The sequence below is a fragment of the Coenobita brevimanus genome, chromosome 28 (genome assembly GCF_032717465.1).
Source record: "Coenobita brevimanus isolate Jiangsu-jjx chromosome 28, ASM3271746v2, whole genome shotgun sequence".
NCBI lineage: Eukaryota > Metazoa > Arthropoda > Malacostraca > Decapoda > Coenobitidae > Coenobita > Coenobita brevimanus.
The window spans coordinates 9,660,224-9,679,915 of record NC_136981.1 but is presented as its reverse complement, the minus strand read 5'-3'; the positions used below and the strand labels follow the sequence as shown (position 1 = coordinate 9,679,915).

Here is a 19,692-nt window from a genome sequence, read left to right as displayed (position 1 = left end):
CTGAACAACCAGACAGAGTGGCCATATTAATGACTATTTGAAACAGAAAAACTACTTGATGTACCAAAGGTATATTGCAGTACTGGTGAGGAACAAGCTAAGGCCTGCACTGAGCTGCTGGAATATTAGGGTCTGAAGTCATATGTCAAGGGCTTGGTATTTGATCCTATAGCTTCAAATACAGGTTTATGGTCAGGTGCTTGTGTACAGGATTATCTATCTATCTATCTATTGCCAGACGCCTCAATCCCGTTTGGGGTGGCCACAAACAAATCGCCTCCAAGTCGCCCTGTCCCCCGCCATTTCACTGCCCTGCCCTGCTCCCAACTCACACCCCCCTCTCTCATATACCTCTCCACCCAATCCCTCCATCTCATCCTCGGCCTCCCCCTCCCTCTTCCTCCCTCCACCTCACTCACATACACTCTCTTCGTCAGTCTTTCACCCTCCATCCTCTCCACATGGCCAAACCACCTCAGTGTGTTCCTCATAACGCTTCCTATCACATCCACATCCACACCACAACGCTCCTTTATATCCTCATTTGTCAGCCTATCTCTCCACGTGACTCCACAGGCTCCTCTTAAATATAGGATTATAATCATAGTAAAGCACAAAGTCTATCATATACTGAAAAAAGGTACTACCTTTTTTGTCATTGCATACTGGTTCATCGTATAATAAGGGTCTGTTCTATGCAAACTGCAAGTTTTACCAAAGTATCTTTATGTTGCTTAAAGCTCAGTTTTGGGATGATGTACAATCCAAGATTTATAACAAAATTAACATGAATAAACTGTGAAGTACTGTCTTCTTGTGGGTGTACTCAACTTTTGTCATTTATATTATCAGCAACAACCACAAAACATCCAAACTTTACCTTACATACACATTACTCCACCAACCAATGGAAACATGATAAGCTGCTTGCACACACTCAGCCATCTTTGTTTGGTTGTGATGCCACCCCAAGTTCAAATTTGCCAAATTTGTATGCATATAACATTATGTAATCTTTTGTAATACTGTGGTATCTTTTAAATGTCAAAAATTATCAGGAGGGGGTGCAAAGACAAAGACTCATATAAGAGTAGCTAATCACAGATGGTGTAATACTGTGGTATCTTCTAAATGTCAAAAATTATCAGGAGGGGGTGCAAAGACAAAGACTCATATAAGAACAGTTAATTACAGAAGGTGCAACAAGCCGAATTTTGCCCACAAGTTTATGTATTCAAACTTCAAGATAAACATGCCTGGGGTCTCAGACCTGTTAAGCACATATAATGAGACCCAACCATATTTCACCAAGAGCAACAGACCTCACATTATCTGTGCCATCACCTCTTCTGCTTCCTCAAATAATGATAATCTGCTAAGAAAGTAGATCTAAAAATGCTTCTCGATTACCATACACAGAAACACATAAAAAAAAAAAAAAGACTAAAAAGTGTAAGTGCATCATCATGGATGACTAAAGACCAAAGATCATTTAGCAGCAGGTGATTATCAGCTATATTAAAGGTAGCAGAGAGATTCGATATGCCTACATGTGAGGACTTTCCAGTGCAGGTTTTTAACATTATGTCATTGTAGATTTGACATGAGGTCATTTCAGTCAAGTGGTGCTTCCTGTAAGCTGGCTGAACAGACCATGAGCCTGGCCCAGGGAAGTTGGATGCCCCTGCCCTGCACAGTATTGGGTCACCCCTGGGCAAGGTGATGCACCAGTTCCAGTTGGCCCACCAAAAAGGTAGGTGGATGGATACCATCATCTCAGGAGGTACTAGCATGGGAATGATGTGGGGTCATGGCCTGGTAGCTGGCCTTGTACAACACTCCCATTGGAAAACTCAACCCCATTTATTGAGTCGTCAAAGTACGGGCTGCAATTACTACTCATACAGTAAAAGCTCAAAGATCTGGATTTCATGAAGATCTGGAATGCACCTTGATCCAAGCCATGATGTATTGTATATAAGCATTCTGTACAGAGTTGGTTTGCCAGGTGAGGGGGCACCCATGGCTACTAGCTATTTTCAACAGAAGAGATCACAGCATCCATACTGGAGCCAGAGTCTTACAATGACAATGTTGATAGTGATTATGGCAAGGGACCCTCTTCCCTCAAACTCTCCTTGGTACTGTTTTATGGTGATCAACTTCTGCAGTTCACTGAAACCTGTGGACCACAGTTTGAACTGTTCTATGCGCATACAAGAGTACTTATGTACATGATTATCCAGTCACAGCATATGATGGAAGGGCAGACAATGATTCATTCTTCTGTCCTAAGATCAAAGACTTGAACACTCTAACACTTGTGTCACTGCTAGGGTCCCGAGCCTTACACTTTTGGGTGTGAATAACCGTATGTGTAAACTTCCTTTCTTAATTTTCAATGTTGTATTTCTATTTGGTGCTTTTAAAGTTCTTCAGTAAAAAAGCACCTTGTATAACATATTTCAGAATAATACCACATTCGTGACAATTTTAAGGCCACTGGCTAGCAGTGGGATGACAGTAAAAGAACTCTAAGGGTGATAAACCTCGATCTTTGCAAAGATCTGAACAACTACCCCTCCATGTGGTCTGGATCTTCATGTTTTACTGTACATATCTCGTGTATACAGCTCATCCTCCAAAGGAATATGTCTTCTCCATTTTCCCTGCACCTCGCCAAGTGGAAGGACCATGTTCCAACCCTGATGATGCACTATCTGCCACAGGAAGGCATCTTCTTGCATGTGGTCGATGGGTTAGCTTGGCCAGACAGACCAGGGTACAGAAAAAGTAACTGATTCTGGACAACATGTTCTATGTCTTAAAAAAGAAGATAAAACACAGCCAGGACAAAAATTTGATATTTTGAGCATGAAGACCATTCTTCTTAAGAATGGGAAAAAGTAGTTTTTCTGAAGCCACAAAACAATCCTCAGCAACCCTTTAGCTATTAATAACCCTGCAAAATAAAATCTGCAGCAATTCAACCAATTAAGGTCATTGGTAGGCAAAGGGCTAATGTACTAATAACAGACATAAGAAAAGAAGATTAATAATCAATATAAATCTCTGAGTTATTTCAAAGTGGAGATAATAAAAAAGATTAACACTGAACATTAATTAGCAGCACTGAACCAACCTCCACTGGGAGATAAACACTCCTATCCTTGGGAGCAAGTCTGATGCAGTTGAAATTGGGGTATTTGAGCCTCTTGCCATAGCGATCCTTCAAGTAGTGCTCCACCGAGACATTTGTAGTGCAGCCAGTTTTTTCATCCTTGTATGGAACCTGCTGCTTGTTAGATCCCAGCGGTGAGACTTCAATGATACGATATAGGCGTGGGATGTTACTATGTGTCACCTGCACCTGAAATTGTACAGCATGTCATACTAGTACTACAGTATATCCAGACACAACTTCATATGCACAAAACATATAATAACACCACGAGTACTGTCTCAAATTTCTATCCAGGCAAAAGAAATTTTCAAAAGTTGTCAATATTCTCCAACAATAAGGTGATTAGAAGCTTCTACAATATACTGTACAAATACTAATCCTACTGGGTGACACTTGATGACAACAGTAATCCAGTTTTCAAGGAAGGAAGGATGAGAGGAAAGGGCAGACACCCAAAGTAGCACTACATCAAGTGAATGGATGGTTGGCAACACCACCTACCACAATACAGTATATCTATCTATCTATCTATACATAGACAGATAGACAGATAGATATTAGGGGTGCCCATCATTCACTCACTCAGTGTAGGGATGCGTTATGGTCTCTGCACTGAATGACAAGCCAAATGGTTTCCTGTACCTGGAAACCATTTACTACGGTGAGTGGTGACCATATATCCGGGGTTTTTGGCCGGGTTAAGTGTCCCCCAGATTCCCTTATCTGAAATCATTATTCATGGCAATTGTTTCTAAGAGCCTCGTAGGTCCCAATACCTGTCCAGGGCCCCAGCCAAATAGGCAGATTGGCATGGCCATGTGGAATGTGAGAGGTGTGAGTGTGGAGAGCAAGAGGGTGGAAGTGGTGCATGTGTTCAAGAGTGTGAGATATGCCATGATAGCATTGTGTGAAACAAAGATGAAAGGGTGTGAAATGGAGGAGTGTGAGGGTGTGAAATGCAAGGTTGGTGATTTTTTTTAGTATTCAGTATACTGCTTTTGAAATATTTGTTATAAAACAGAGAAAAATCAAATAAATAAAAAAATCAAATACACTCAATCCTCGTAAATCGCGGCAATTTGGGTCTGGACCACTGCCGTGATTTATGAATTCCGTGCTTCATGAATTATAACTCGTGTGAAAAATTAATTTGGGTCTGGACTTTGGCCAACTCGCCCCCACAGCACCCTACCTACACCTATCTAGGCACCATCAAACACAATCATACAAATTTGGGAATATTCAGTGCATGTATTAAGGGATCTCACCTTAATCCTAAGACGATATTGCTTAAGTGAATGGAGTGGGGTGGTGTTGGGAAGAACTTAGAACCTCTCAGCACTTGTTCTTCCCAAACTCTTTCATCAGCTCTGAAAACTTCTCTCCTCTCTCAACACGACAAATGAGCTCCAGACGTTGACTGTACGACAACTGCGGCAGCTTCTTGACGCCATACTGCTTATAGCGCTTCATTGGGGGGTCGGGAGGGGCCATGGCAGGTTGGAGGCGGGGGGGAAATTGCACAAAAAAGGCAGGTAACTCTCGTACTCCATGGCGACAGTCTGTAGTGTGCGGACTGGCGGGATAAGAACAACAACAACATGGCCGCATTGGTATGCACACTTGCCACCAGGGATGCGTGGTGATTGGTTGTTGGGTCACGATTTCAATTTGAATGCCGCGGTTTATGATTCTCCTCAGAAAAGGCCCACTTGGGTGCCTAGGTCCACGATATTCGTGACTTAACAGTGATTTAAGGGTGCCAGCAGTCTGACAGCCACTTAGCCGTGATTTATGAACACGTGATTTACGAGGATTGACTAAATAAAAAAATAACTGACTTTTTTTTTTTTTTTTTAATAAAATAATAAAAAATCATTTTTTTTTTTAATTTATTTGATTTATTTGATTTTTAAATTTATTTGATTTTCTGTTTATTATACAGCTGGTATTTCAAAAGCAGTATACTGAATACTGTTAACTTCATGTCCTGTCTATCCACTGATGGTTCAGGCAGCAAGCCACTGCCCAGATTCCAGATACATACCTGTCCAAGTCCTCTCTGTACACTCCTGGTTAAGGCTGAGTTGCCAGTGGTAATCAAGACAGCATATTCCAAAGCTGATTATATTACCACACAGAAAAATCTTTAGCCGATATTATGACATGGCGTTAAGTAACCTAGTCTTAAAGCTTTGGTTTTTGAAATATTGACTGCAAAGTTAGGACAAACTCCTGAGAAACTGGAGAAAGTTTTGGCCTGAACCACACTAGTCATTGTATTAGCTACAATATATTGATATATTGGCCATACCATGTGGTGTGTGGAAGGAAGAGAAGACGGAGGGGGGTGCAAGGAACAGCGTGGTGGACTGAAGAGGTGAAACAGGCTGTGGCACAAAAGAAGAAAGCATACAATGAATGGATGAGAAATAGGGGCGTGGAAGAAGTTGAGAGGCGAAAGAGAGAGTTATAAGTGGAAAGAAAGAGAGAGGTGAAAAGATTAGTAAGAGAGAGTAAGAAGAGAGTGGATGAGGAATTTGGAAGGAATTTGAGTGTAAAGTGGAGGGACTGTAAGAAAATGTTCTGGAGAGAAGTGAAAAGAGTAAGACAGGGTGGAAGTGAAGTTAGCAGGGGAGTGAAAGATAAAAATGGTAGATTACTAGTGGAGAAGGGAGAAAAAGTGAGCAGATGGAGAGAACACTTTAAGGAATTGTTGAACGTAGAGGATGGAAGTAATGTGAGTATAAGTGGCTGGGGAATGGCTGGGAGAAGGAGGGAGGTGAGAAGACAGGAAGAAATCAGTAGGATAGAAGTTGTGGATGCAATGAAGAAAGTTAAATCGGGGAAAGCCTCAAGAATTGATGGAGTGTGTGGTGAAATGCTGAAGCATGTGGGATAGATAGTAGTAGAATGGATGTGGAAGATGTGCAGATTGGCCTGGGAGGAAGGTAGAGTCCCGGAGGATTGGAAGTCAGGTATAATTATTCCCTTGTACAAAGGAAAAGGGGAAAAAGAGATGTGTGGTAATCATAGGGGCATTTGTCTTCTTAGTATAATAGGAAAAGTGTATGGTAGGATACTTATAGACAGAGTTAGAGAAAGAACAGAGAAATTAGTTGGAGAAGAACAGGGAGGCTTTAGGAAGGGAAGAGGTTGTGTAGATCAGATATTCATTCTTAGATCTTTAGTGGAAAAGTTTCTAGAGAAGGGAAAGTTGTTGTATGCAGCTTTCATGGATTTGGAGAAAGCATATGACAGGGTGGATAGACAAGGATTGTGGAAAGTGTTAAGAATATATGGAGTAGATGGGAAGTTGTTGAATGCTGTGAAGAGTATGTACGATGGTGCGAAGGCTGCAGTGCGTGTGGATGGTGAACTAAGTGAATTTTTCTCTTTGAAAGTTGGGTTGAAACAGGGATGTGTCATGTCTCCATGGTTGTTCAATCTGTACATGGATGGGGTAATAAAAGAGGTACAAGGTAGGGTAGTGGATGTTGGAGTGGCCCTGGTGAGAGAGGATAGTGTTTGGAAACTCCCTGTACTGTTGTTTGCAGATGATACTGTGTTGTTGAGTGAAGACGAAGGGGAGCTGCAAGGCTTGGTGGATGAGTTTGAGAGAGTGTGTAAGAAACGGAACCTAAAGGTGAATGTAGGGAAGAGTAAAGTGATGGTCTTTGATGGAGGTTTGGAGGGTGAAGTGCTTGAAAGGGTACAGCAGGGAAGAAAGGTTGCTGGTTCCTTGAAAGCAGTGATAAGAAACAGGGAAGTGAGCATGGAAGTGAAAAAGTTACTACATGATAGTATTGTGATACCAACTCTAACGTACAGAAGTGAAGCTTGGACATTGTTGGAAGGACACAAGTCAAGAGTGAGAGCAGTGGAAATGGGTTATTTAAGAGGTGCCTGTGGAGTCACGTGGAGAGACAGGCTGACGAATGAGGATATAAAGGAGCGTTGTGGTGTGGATGTGGATGTGATAGGACGCATTATGAGGAACACACTGAGGTGGTTTGGCCATGTGGAGAGGATGGAGGGTGAAAGACTGACGAAGAGAGTGTATGTGAGTGAGGTGGAGGGGGGAAGAGGGAGGGGGAGGCCGAGGATGAGATGGAGGGATGGGGTGGAGAGGTATATGAGAGAGGGGGGTGTGAGTTGGGAGCAGGGGAGTGAAATGGAGGGGGACAGGACGACTTGGAGGCAATTTGTTTGTGGCCACCCCAAACGGGATTGAGGCGTCTGGCAATAGATAGATAGATAGATAGACCACGTTGAGTACACCGCTTCCCGTCCGATCAGCGAAGTTAAGCAACATTGGGTCTGGTTAGTACTTGGATTGGTGACCGCCTGGGAACACCAGATGCTGTTGGCATCCCTACGTGTCAAGTGGGGTTGGTGGAGGATTAGTGCCCCTCCCTGTAAAACAATTTTCTCTAAGCCCTTGTCCACCCCATCTGGGATACATGGCGTCTGGCAATGAATGAATGAATGAATGATTTATGGCTCATTATTTCATATGTACAAATAGTCTCAATACATAGTTACACAAATGTAAAAAAAAAATTTCTGTCATACATGTAGTAAAGTGTAATGGCACCATTCTCCAAAATCTGCTAACTTAATGCTTCAGTATCTGAATAAATGAATGCCAACACAAAGTTATACACTACACAACTTTTATAAACCTTCAGATTTTATTTTTGTTAACTTTTAGTTAAAAAAAAAAGAATCATAATTTTTTTGCAGAAAAATCAATGATTTAATCACATGATTAAATCAATTTGATTCAATCAATGCCAACCCTAGTGAAATGTGTAAGATCGGGCATGAATGGACGAAGATTTTTTTTTTTTTTTTTTTTTTTAAATGTGTCCGACTCTGGGAATAGGCTTCAGGGCCTATATCTTGGGGGCAGTTGCCTATCCCAAGGCCCAGTAGTCCTCCTACACCTCCACATGTCACCACTCCGGTGCTAACACCCACCGTCCATACTGAATACATGCAAGGGCTGTCTCATACAGGACTGGTGTATTGGTATTAGCGGGGGTATTTTTACAACATGTCGGCAGGTCATCTGGTAGATCAGGAAAGTCTGCCTTTTATGAAATTCAAATCCTTAAACTGTTCCCTGCCCCAGCCAGGATTCGAACCTGGGCCCATCAGGACTGCAGGCTGCCTCTCTACCGATTCAGCCACCGCTTCCCCCAAGGAAGGTGTTGCTTTGTTGATGAATGAACTAGGTGTAGCAGAGTGGAATGAGAGATTATAACTGTGTCAGCTCGAGGTGTATGTATGTGAAGTTCAAGTCTGAGAAGATGAAAGTGGCTGTGATTGTAGCATATGCATCACGTGAGGACAGGAGCGAGGGAAAGACAGGTTTTGGGATGAGCTAGACGAAAGAGTGGGAGAAATGCCCACAAGCTATAGAGTAATCACAATGGGCAATATGAATGGACGAGTAGGCACTGGTCCTGAAGATAATGTAATGGGTTGTAATGGCGTAACAGGAGGAATTGATAATGGGAAGGGACAGAAGGATATGCGTCAGGAAAGCAGGTTGTGCATTTGTAACTCGTATTTCAAACAAAAAAATGCACATAAATACAGTATACGTGGTATAGAGGGAATGGGGATCGTGTTGAAAGGAGCCTGGCTGATTATGTGCTTGTAGGGAGGTCAATAATGGGAATGGTTGCTGATACGAGGGCCATGAGAGGACGATGTGGAGCTCTGTCAGATCACATGACTGTGGTAAGCAAGATCAAACTGAGAGGAGTGAGGTGGACCAGGAGAGAAAGGAGCAGTCAGGGAGAAAGACTGAAGTCGAGAAGCCGAGGATCAAAGAAATGGCAGATGAATACAGGACTATAGTAGGGAAAGAGTTGGAATCAGTGAATTGGAATGAAATGGATTTGGACAGCCTGTGGAATGCATACAGGGAATGCTTAGTTAGGAATGCTAAAACAGTGTGTGGTGTGGCAAGAGTAACAACAATGAAAGGTATGGCATGGTACAGTAGCATGAAGAGGTTAAAAGAGCAATGGAGGAAAAGTGGAAGAAGTGGCTAGAGTGATTAAAGAACAGAGGTTCAATTGAGATAAGAACTAAAAATATTGAAAGCAAAGAATCACACAGAGACTAGTGAAGAGGAAAAACAAGGAGGTAAATGATGATCTAGGAAGAAAAATTAATGCAAATTACTCTGAAAATAGGAAGTAACTGTGGATAGTGGTGCAGAAATGTAGAAGTGACACCGGAAGAAAATGCAAAGGTGTGAAGGATGTAGGTGGTAGATTATTAACTCATGGGGATGAAGTAAGGACCAGAAGGAATGAATATTTTGAAAGCCTGATGAGTGGCATAGAGAGAACAGAGCCACTGTAAATATGATTGGCTTTGGGGGTGTGCAGAGATGGAATGCAGTGCCAGGAAACGTGACACTTGCACAAGTGAAGAGTGCTGTGAAGTGGCTGAAAAATGGGAATGCAGCTGGGGTTGATGAGGTGCATGCAGAGATGATTAAGTGTAGTGGAGAAAGCAGAATGAAGTGCTTGCTGGAGATATGTAAGAAGGCATGGATGAGTGATAGACGTGTGAAAGGAGAGAGATAGTTGGGTGGATTGTGTGTATTTAGATCTGGAGAAGCCTTTGACAAGGTACCCCACAAGCAACTAATGTGAAACCTGGAACACGTACGAGGACTGAAGGGGAACCTCTTAGAGTGGATGACAGACTTTTTGAGTGACAGACAAATGAGGACAGTAATAAAGGACAAGACATCCAGATGGAGGGATGTAACAAGTGGAGTCCCACAGGGCTCGGTGTTAGCGCCAGTAATGTTCCTGATTTACGTAAATGATGGGGTAGATGGAATGAACACTTATGCAAGTTTGTTTGCTGATGATGCAAAGCTCTTGAGGAGAGTAGAAGTCGAGGAAGACTATAAAATGCTGCAAGAAGACCTGAATAGGATCCAAAATTGGAGTCAGATGTGGGAAATGAAATTTAACGCAAAAAAATGTAAAATATTGGAAATGGGTAAGAATGCCAAGAGGCTATCACTGAATTATATGATGGGTAATGAACCAATCAAGAAAATGAGAGAAGAGAAAGATTTGGGAGTGCTGGTCCAGGATAGTTTGTCACCGGAAAAACACATTAATAAGACAATTAGAGAGACGTACAATCTCTTGTCTAACATATGAGTGGCATTCCATTACATGGATGAGGAAATGAAGAAAATATTGATAGAGGCCATGATCCGCCCCAGGTTGGCATATGCAGCAGTAGCATGGTCCCCACACAAGAAGAATGATATAATTAAGATCAAGAGAAAACAAAGAACAGCAACCAAGATGGTCCCCAGCCTGGCAGATCTGTCTTACAGAGAGGCTGGAAAAGATGGACCTGCCTTCCCTAGAAGAATGGAGAGAGATGGGTGTCATGAATACAGTGTTCAGGGCCATGATGGGACTAGATAAAATTTATAATAATTAAGTAACGTTGGGTCTGGTTAGTACTTGGATGGGTGACCGCCTGGGAACACCAGATGCTGTTGGCATCCCTACGTGTCAAGTGGGGTTGGTGAAGGATTAGTGCCCCTCCCTGTAAAACAATTAACTCTAAGCCCTTGGCCACCCCGTTTGGGATACATGGTGTCTGGCAATGAATGAATGAATGAATCTGTTTGTATGGGATGGGAGAGTAACAAGAGGACATGGAATGAAACTGAAAAAGCCAAGTTGTTTGAAGGATATCAAGAAATATAGCTTTCCATATAGATGCATAGACCTGTGGAACAGCCTGGACAAAGAGATCGTCCAGTCTAAAAACTTAAACGAGTTCAAAACAAAATTTGACTTAATGAGAAAAAGAGACGGGACCTCACGAGCATAGCTCACTTCCTGTATATCACAACTAGGTAAATACAACTGGGTAAATACACACAAACACACAAATCCACGGCCAGATATGCCACCAGAAATTGGTTATATTGGTATAAATGGTATACTGTCATCTTCACTAGTGTTTATAAGATAAGCTAATAAAACACAGAGAACTGATGAGTAAAATAACAAAACTACAGTGAGAATAAATGGTGTCCAAGAGTAAAACTTTTCATATATCTTCCCACCATCCTAGCACAAAATTTTGACTGCACCTTGCAAGAGTTGAGCTTATGTCTAGATGCAGAATTCATGAAGTTTCTCATGGATTTCGTGGAGTTTTGATGAGTCCAGTAGTATTCGAATAAATTGCCAAAAACTTTGAATAGTCGAGGGTCAGTGCTTTCAGTGCAAAGGAGGGAAGGGATTGAGGGAGTGAGGGGGGAGCCAGGAGGCCTGGCTGGCAAGGCGGGGAGCATGGGAGGGTATGGAGGTGGGACAGGAAGGGGGGAGAAGCGAGGCTCTGCGCAGGATTTTCACCCTGCTGTCATGAGGTGGACGGGCGCTTTCACCTGACTTGTGGCTTGTAGTCTGTCTTACATGCACGTTGGCTGTTGGGAAACAACTCCCGGTAGCCAGGCAACTTTGGGCATTCAGTGCAGAGGCGAATGGGTGCTTTCATCTGACTTGTGGTTTGTGATCTCTGTTAGATGCACAGTGGCAGATGGGAAAGGCTAATCCCGGTGGTATATACCACCGTGATACCATAAGGAAGCACGCCTTAGCATCAATTTTGGATGGAAATTAATTAAAAGCTAATATCTAAAAAAGTTAAATACTCACTTTTGTATTTACAAATAATTTAAACAGGAAATGCAAACTTTTTGAATAAGCTCCTGTTCTTACCTGTAGGCCTACCATCTCTCGCTGCAACTTGAGTCGCAGCTTTGGCTGCAGGGGTTTATCTAGATCTCGTGGCTGCAGGTTCAGCAGGTTCAAAACAAAATCCAGAAGTTGCTGCTCCTTGTAAAATGCAGTGTGGGAAACTATAACCAAACGAGACATTAAGGCAAACATTAATAATTAACTCAGCAGGAGAATCCACTGAAAAATTAAAACATAAAACCTAGTAAAAGCAAAGAGAAAAAGAGACACATACTTGCTTAACCAAAATTACATGGGACAGTGAGGAAAAGAAATATGTTTTGGGGACCAGATGAGGTAATGGATGCCCAGGAGTGTTTGAGGTGGGTAAAATGAACATGAGAACTGACACCAATCCTGTTATTTATGCACTGGGTCATTGCTGAATATCTGACAACAACAATAACGGAGGATGACTTAAGGATATCCCAGGAAAAGAGGTTAGGCTATGCATTAGTAAATCATAATTACAGTACAAGCAATTAAGAATAACCTCTTTTCCCACCTAAATATGAGGTGAGGTAGTGACCAGAAATCAAGGAAAGAGAGAGCATAAGAGGAAAACTATCAACAACATGCCAATGCAAATGGACCAGACACTCATTCAAGCACCATGCAAGCCCCTGGAATCTTGGGTTTACCTCACAGGACGAACCATGTGCAAATATTTTGGAGAAGTATTTTTCTGTATACTGTACACACATTTCACATTTTCTGCCAAACAGAGCTGATATGTCGATTAAAGTTATATAAAGGATACCAAACCCTTGTTGTGTTTTTTTTTTTTTTTTTGTAAATGACTCCTTCAACCAACTCAATCCCATCAATCTCCAAACCCCATCAATCAACTTCCATATCTCTCTTACCCACTCAATGGCCACATTCATCCACATTTACCAACAACACTTCCTCCAGCTTTCAAATTCTTTCAGACATGGCTTTTTCACCATCCTATTTGCATTCAGTCTCTTCACTGATTAAATCATCTAACAATATTCTCTTCAACCTTGTTGTAAACACATCTAAATCATACCTCATCCTATATATGGTACTCAGTACACCCCACACACATTCCTCAATGATCCCATTTCCACCCCTCTTGCCCCTAACCAATCATTCTATCATTCTCATGCTACATCAAAGTCACACACCCATATGTTAAAGTGTGCACTAGCAGACCTTTTCTGCAGACCTTGGGGGAAATCTATACAGTATCTATCTATTGCCAGATGCCTTAATCCCATAAAGGGTGGCCACAAACAGATCACCTCCATGTCTCCCTGTCTCTCGCCACTTCATTGTCCTCCTCCCAGCTCTCATCACCCTCTCTCATACACCTCTCACTCCATCCCTCTATCTCCCGCTCAGCCTCCCCCTCCCTCTCCCCTCCCTCCAACTCACTCACATACACTCCCCTTGTTAGTCTCTCGCTCTCCATCTTCTCCACATGGCCAAACCACCTTAGTGTATTTCTCCTAACGTTTTCTGTAACATCCACATCCACACCACAATGCTCCATTCACTTCCTCATTTGTCAGTCTGTCTCTCTATGTACAGGCAAACCCTAATTTATGATGCTCCAAGATGCAATACCCCTGAATAGTGATGGGGGTAGAAATACCACCCCACCCCACCTATCGTAGGGCTACCCCTGGTTTTGTGATGGGTTTCTATTTTTTTTTTTTTTACCAATTGATGATATTTTAGACTTAAATTTTGTGTTTAGGTTGATTTATAAACTGTTTTTAGACTTACTGTACTGGTAAATTAATGTGTTTTAGTCATGGGTGGAGTGAACACTGTCATTTTGGATATGGATTCTCGCCCATCTTATGAAGTACAAAACAGTGTTGACAACTAAGCGACTTAAAAAAGAATATTTCGTGTTTGACTACTAAAAATCTAACCTATCATGGAATAACTAATAACAATTTTATATAAATATCAAAAATTATGAAAGCCTTAAAGAGTAAATATATACTTCATGCATTGATGAAAACTGTGACATCGATAAATCACTTTTATATTCCAGCTGTTCATGCAAAAATGTTTTGAAAATACAAAGGAACTTCTAAATAAATGTTGGAAAATATGAGAGAAGAAACTAAAGGAGCTCAGCAACCAGAACAGCAACTAAAACTACATAAAGAGGGGCCGTTGAAATGGCTATCTGAATTGCATCATCGATCGATAATTATGTGTTTACATTTGGGCTGTTCAAGGCAAAATGATTTGAATGAAATTTCTAAATAAATGTTGGAAAATAAGAGAGAAAAAAATAAAGGAGCCCTGCAACCAGAACAGCAACTAAAACGATATGAATAGGGGCCACTGTAAAGGCTATCCTGATTGCATCATCGATCACATTCCCCATCACAACACTTTGCACCTTGGAAGATTCTGCATCATTCATACATTATTATTGTGCATAACATGTTTATTACATTGTCCCGGGACAGTCTGATGGTGGGACTGTAAACAATCCTGCTGCTTCTCTACCGAGTTTGACTACGAGTCGGAGATCACATTTTCCAGTGACCTCAACCGGGTACAAGCAAGACAGGCACTGGTTTTAGGCTTAGGCTAGCTTCCTTTACAGTTGTTGGGCCATTTAAATTGCCTATAAACTTGTTTTTGGACTCATCTGGGTGGGTTTGGGACTTGGTGGGGAGGAAGGGGGACAAAACCCAAGGCTCAAAAACGCATCTCTCTACATGTTATATCTACCCTGAGATACAATACCCCGCCTAGCGATGGGTTTTTACTTAACTAGTTGCACTGTTAAATCAGGGTTTGCCTGTAACTCCACATGCTTCCTCAAATAATTCACTTCCACTGCTGTCACTCTTGACTTGTGTCCTTCCAACAAGGTCCAAGCTTCACTTCTATACGTTAGAATTGTTATCAAGTATTATTATGCAATGACTTTTTTTCTAAATCTATATAACACATCAAAATTCATAGTGCCACTCAAGTTTTGTAGGAGTGTAACAAAAAGGCAATTTTGACTACCGGTATAGAATCTAAAAAAATAATATGCATACAAATATCTAAACTACTCTACAGTAGGCTGATGCATAAAAGCATGTTAGTGCCCTCATAAACTAAATGAATGACTAGCCGAAAAGGTCCACCCTCCAGGCGGTCTTTTTCAGCTAGCTCCTATGGAGGGCTGATTGGGCCTTCGGCCAATAAACCTAAAGTTACTTTTCAACATACAATTAATCCCGATAAATTATAAACCAAAACACTCCCTGGATCATGCTGATTCAGAATATGTATCATATGTGGGGCAGACCCTAAGGGAGGCGAGCTTATAGGTAACAAACATACAAACACTCACCTTTATTATTATAGAAATCTAAATTTCTTTATGCAGTACTGTTGGGAAACATTAACATTTTTGCTTACCATCTATGTTAAGAAGAAGAGAGCCATCTTTCCACGCAGCAGGGCGCATGGATCCAAAGAAACCAACAACTCCTTCTTTGTCATGGCTAATGGGACAGCACGCACCAAACTCTCCACTCACTGAGTAGAAGCTACGTCGACCAACCAACTCATACTTCAATGAGCGATAGTGGCGAAACATTACCTCCAACATCTAAGGGAAAATTAAAAATGGAATACAATTGGGACTTTCTATGAAACGTGGACATTAGACCTTCAATTTACTAAGTTAATTTTCCAGTGCTTCATAAGTTGATGCACTACAGGAAAAAAAACAGCATCTCATTAAAAAAAAAAAAAAAAAAAAATCCATGCATCCATTGTAAAAAAAAATAATAATAATTTCTAACATCATTATCTAAACCTAACAACCACTAAGTGATGAGGTGGGTACAGTAACAGCTGATCCCTGTCTAGGCTGACAGTCCAGATCAATTATGGGCATGTAACTGGCTACATCCCTGGTGCCATGAAATGAAATACAAGAAAGTGCACTCTTGACAATGCAACACCTCCACCCTACAACCAGTCTAGGGCCACACCTCTGATTTTGCCCTCTGACCAACTCCTCTCAAAGTTGGATTACTGTACTTCATTATGCCTGACCTTCAATCCTTCCATCAACTTTGGCCACAGTCGAACACAGAGTGTTTATTTTGATCATGACTTGCCACCTCTTATTACTACAAGAGAATCACTTCACTGGCTGAACTAGAACCTATCTACAACATTTGCATCAAATCAAACAAAAATGACACAATTAAAAGGGCTGTACTTTTGTTCTTGTCCTGTGACCGTTACCAATGCCCAACTGTTTCCAATGCTCAATCACTCCATCCTTTCTGACCCTCAACCATGTTTGGTCAAAACCAGATCAAAACTGAGATGATCTTGTCTTCAACCTATGATTTTTTTTTTTTTTATTATGGTTTTCAATCATTACTATAAATATGGTGCAATTCCATCTAACAATTTTTCTATAGTGTTGCTTACAAACTTGACCAAGTGCATAAACCCGTAACACTACGTGCATGCGTGTTGAAGTCTCAAGCTTCCTCTTGAAGATTCAAATCAATGACTGGTGCTTCAGATCACAGAACTTCCTTCTCTTTATAATATAACAAAACATATATATATATATATATATATATATATATATATATATATATATATATATATATATATATACATATATATATATCTATCTATCTATATATATATATATATATATATATATATATATATATATATATATATATGGAGCCTCTGTAGTACAGTGGTAGAGTGTGTGTTTCGTACACGGGTGAGCCAGGGTTCGCGCCCCGCCAGGGTAATAAACTTTGGGAGTATTCACCCGGCCACGTACTGCATTGGCGGACACAAAGGGTGCTGTGGTTGAACCAGTGTCACTTACTATAAGGTATGCTTGCACCCAGTCGGCTTGTGCGGGCCGATTACACTTGGTTCACAGACTACACACACATATCCAAAACCACTCCAACACTACAGCTACACTTACAAGCACTTCTCACCCTACATACAATCTCTACCAGACAGCCTAAGCCACTTGGTAGAGATACATTGGCTGTATTGTCCCAACTTCAGTTGGGATAGGCCGGTCCTTCAGTGGATACTCAAACAGCTGATGATGATGATGATGATGATATACTGTATATATATATATATATATATATATATATATATATATATATATATATATATATACAGTAAGATCTCACTATAATGGACTACCCTAATTCGGGCCCAAGCCATTCCGAAAAATGCGAAATTCTGATAAAAGCGACATCCAGACTTCCTCCTGCTAATCCAGACTTTTTCCAGTATATAAGACATTAGTCCAGATCACATGAACGGTTTTCAAACTGTTTTGACTATTATTCCAGTACTGTAGTGTTATAACTTCACTACATTAATCAAATGGTACAATATATATAAGAATACTGTACTGTACACTGATAAGCATGTCTTTTATTTACCTTATTGTGGTGAACATAGCTGAAGTAGTCAGGCAGTCCGGACTGCTGCTGGCTTTACTGGACTTTTTCCAATATATAGGAATTTAGTCCAGTAGCTCCTCGAGTCCAATAAAAGCAAATTCCGGTCTATTGAAGTTTTATATATATATATATATATATATATATATATACAGTAGAACCTCTTTGGTCCGGACCCCTTTAATCCGGATTTCTGTTAATTCGGACAAAATTTAAAAATAATAAGCTCCAAAAATATGTTGAAAGTAATTCTAAAGTCATTTTCAGTATCGGCGTGGAAAGCGATCGTCATTCATTTGGTCTCGGATCACGCTAGGCCGCAACATGGGTGCCTGTTTAAACACATGCTAGCATTCGTTCCATCAACTAGTTCACCAACCATTTATATTTTTAGGCTGTATTTCAAAAGTTAATCCTCCTTACCATCCCCCTTAATGCAAGTGTAGCTTCTGCAATGAATAAAGGTGTTAAAAGGAGGAGTTTGCTTACATAAAAATGGGTCAGAATATTCTGCAGGGTTTAGTGATTACTGTAGGTTGTTTTTTGTACTTAAATGTGCTTTACTTGTACATCAAACATTAGCTTCTTGCCCATATGGGTGTTATCAATATGCCAAAGATGACAATGTATTTTTTGCCTACATAAGTTTTATTTTTATTCCAAATATTACAGTTAATTAATTTATTTTTTTGTCTACACGGGCCTTAGTCACTTACTACAATTTAAAATGGAGGCTAGTTTCTTGTCATGGGCTTACATGTAAATTATGCAATACAAAACTATCGTACATGATTAGTTTGGTTATTTTAGTATCCTTTCATCCTTTGCAATTACGTAGGGTTGACATATGCCACATATGTTAATAATTAACAAACAACATACCATATGTAGATAGTTTTTGGTATGAACTGGAGATTACCCTGATGGTCCGGACAATCTGCTAATTCGGACAACCCTTCCCCCCATACAGTCCGAATGAGAGAGGTTCTACTGTATATATATATATATATATATATATATGCAAGTGCATATATATACCGTACCCTCATATCCAGTAAGATATTTTTGTCAGACAGTACTACCATACTGGACTAAATCTGTACTGGACAAACAACATACCTTGTGAGAAAAATGAATAATGTCGGACAAGCCTTGAAAAAGTCCCCCTAAAATTCAACTGAAGTACATTTTGACACAACTAAGATTTTACCAGCCTTTAAGGTGAGTGATGATGGGTTTGGAGGGGGAAGGGGGAGGGGTTTCTGAGGCTATAGGAGATCCTACTGACTCCCTGGAGGAGGGCCTTCAGGATCCTGAGGAAGCCTCTCTGCCTCACCCTCCCTCATAAATCCCTCATAGTCACACACTGACACATTGTCGTCTTTGTCATCAGAGGGCAGTGCAATACTGCCATTTGACTGGCACTTGTCACAAGTCACGAGGAAGGTGTACTGGACTGGCGCAGCAATACTAGGGAAACGTTCCTCGGTGTTGGCCAACTTTCCCCGTGCGCGCAGGTAATAGTATTGGACACAGCACGTCAGTACTAGAGAAGAACTCCTCGGATTTGGCCCACATTGCGCAGCAAATCCGTACTAGCCCAACAAATCTATACTTCAGTAATAAATTATTTTATTTTCTTGCTGACCGTACTAGACAATAATAGTACTGGACAAACTCGTACTAGATGCAGGGGTACTGTGTGTACATATATATATATATATATATATATATGTGTACAGTATTCAGTATACAGTATCTGTACACTGTATATAAGAAAGCCACAATGTTTGTCTGTCCTTCAATCACACCCAAACCAAGGGCCAGAGACCCCCAAACCCACATATATTCTGAATCAAGGTGACCCAAGCATGGTTTTAGGGAGGTCAAAATTAAGATCTGGGTCACCTGGGGTCACAAGTTGAGTGTTTGCCTTTTTGGCCCGGGCAATGCCGGGTACCCCTGCAGCCCAATTTTTGGCATGGAGACCTACATGACCTCCAGAGTGGACACAGGCTGTGTGAGGTTGACCTCCGAGGTCATTTGAGGTCACCAGTAACCCTCACTTGAACAACTGGACCCAGCTGCCCAATTCTTGGCATGGAGACTCACATGACCTCCAGTTCGGACACATGCTAAGTGAGGCTAACCTCCAAGGTCATTTGAGGTCACCGATAATAGTAAACATGTGCGCAGAAATACTGTGTGTAAGTCTAAGAAAGCTGAACAGAAA

At 41.1% G+C, this 19,692-nt stretch overlaps 1 protein-coding gene and 1 pseudogene across 1 annotated transcript in view; one reads left to right on the top strand and one right to left on the bottom strand.

The window, feature by feature from the left end:
• LOC145394680 (protein argonaute-2-like) overlaps window positions 1–15,598 on the bottom strand; it is an 88,028-nt gene extending 72,430 nt beyond the window's left edge. The window contains exons 1-3 of the mRNA XM_080268456.1: window positions 15,406–15,598; window positions 11,977–12,116; window positions 3,143–3,370 (exon numbers count right to left, since the gene is read on the bottom strand). Of these exons, the coding sequence (XP_080124582.1) occupies window positions 3,143–3,370; window positions 11,977–12,116; window positions 15,406–15,598 (561 nt within the window). The remainder of the gene's footprint in view (window positions 1–3,142; window positions 3,371–11,976; window positions 12,117–15,405) is intronic.
• On the top strand, window positions 7,438–7,556 carry LOC145394888 (5S ribosomal RNA; annotated as a pseudogene).
• Window positions 15,599–19,692: the final 4,094 nt, after the last annotated feature.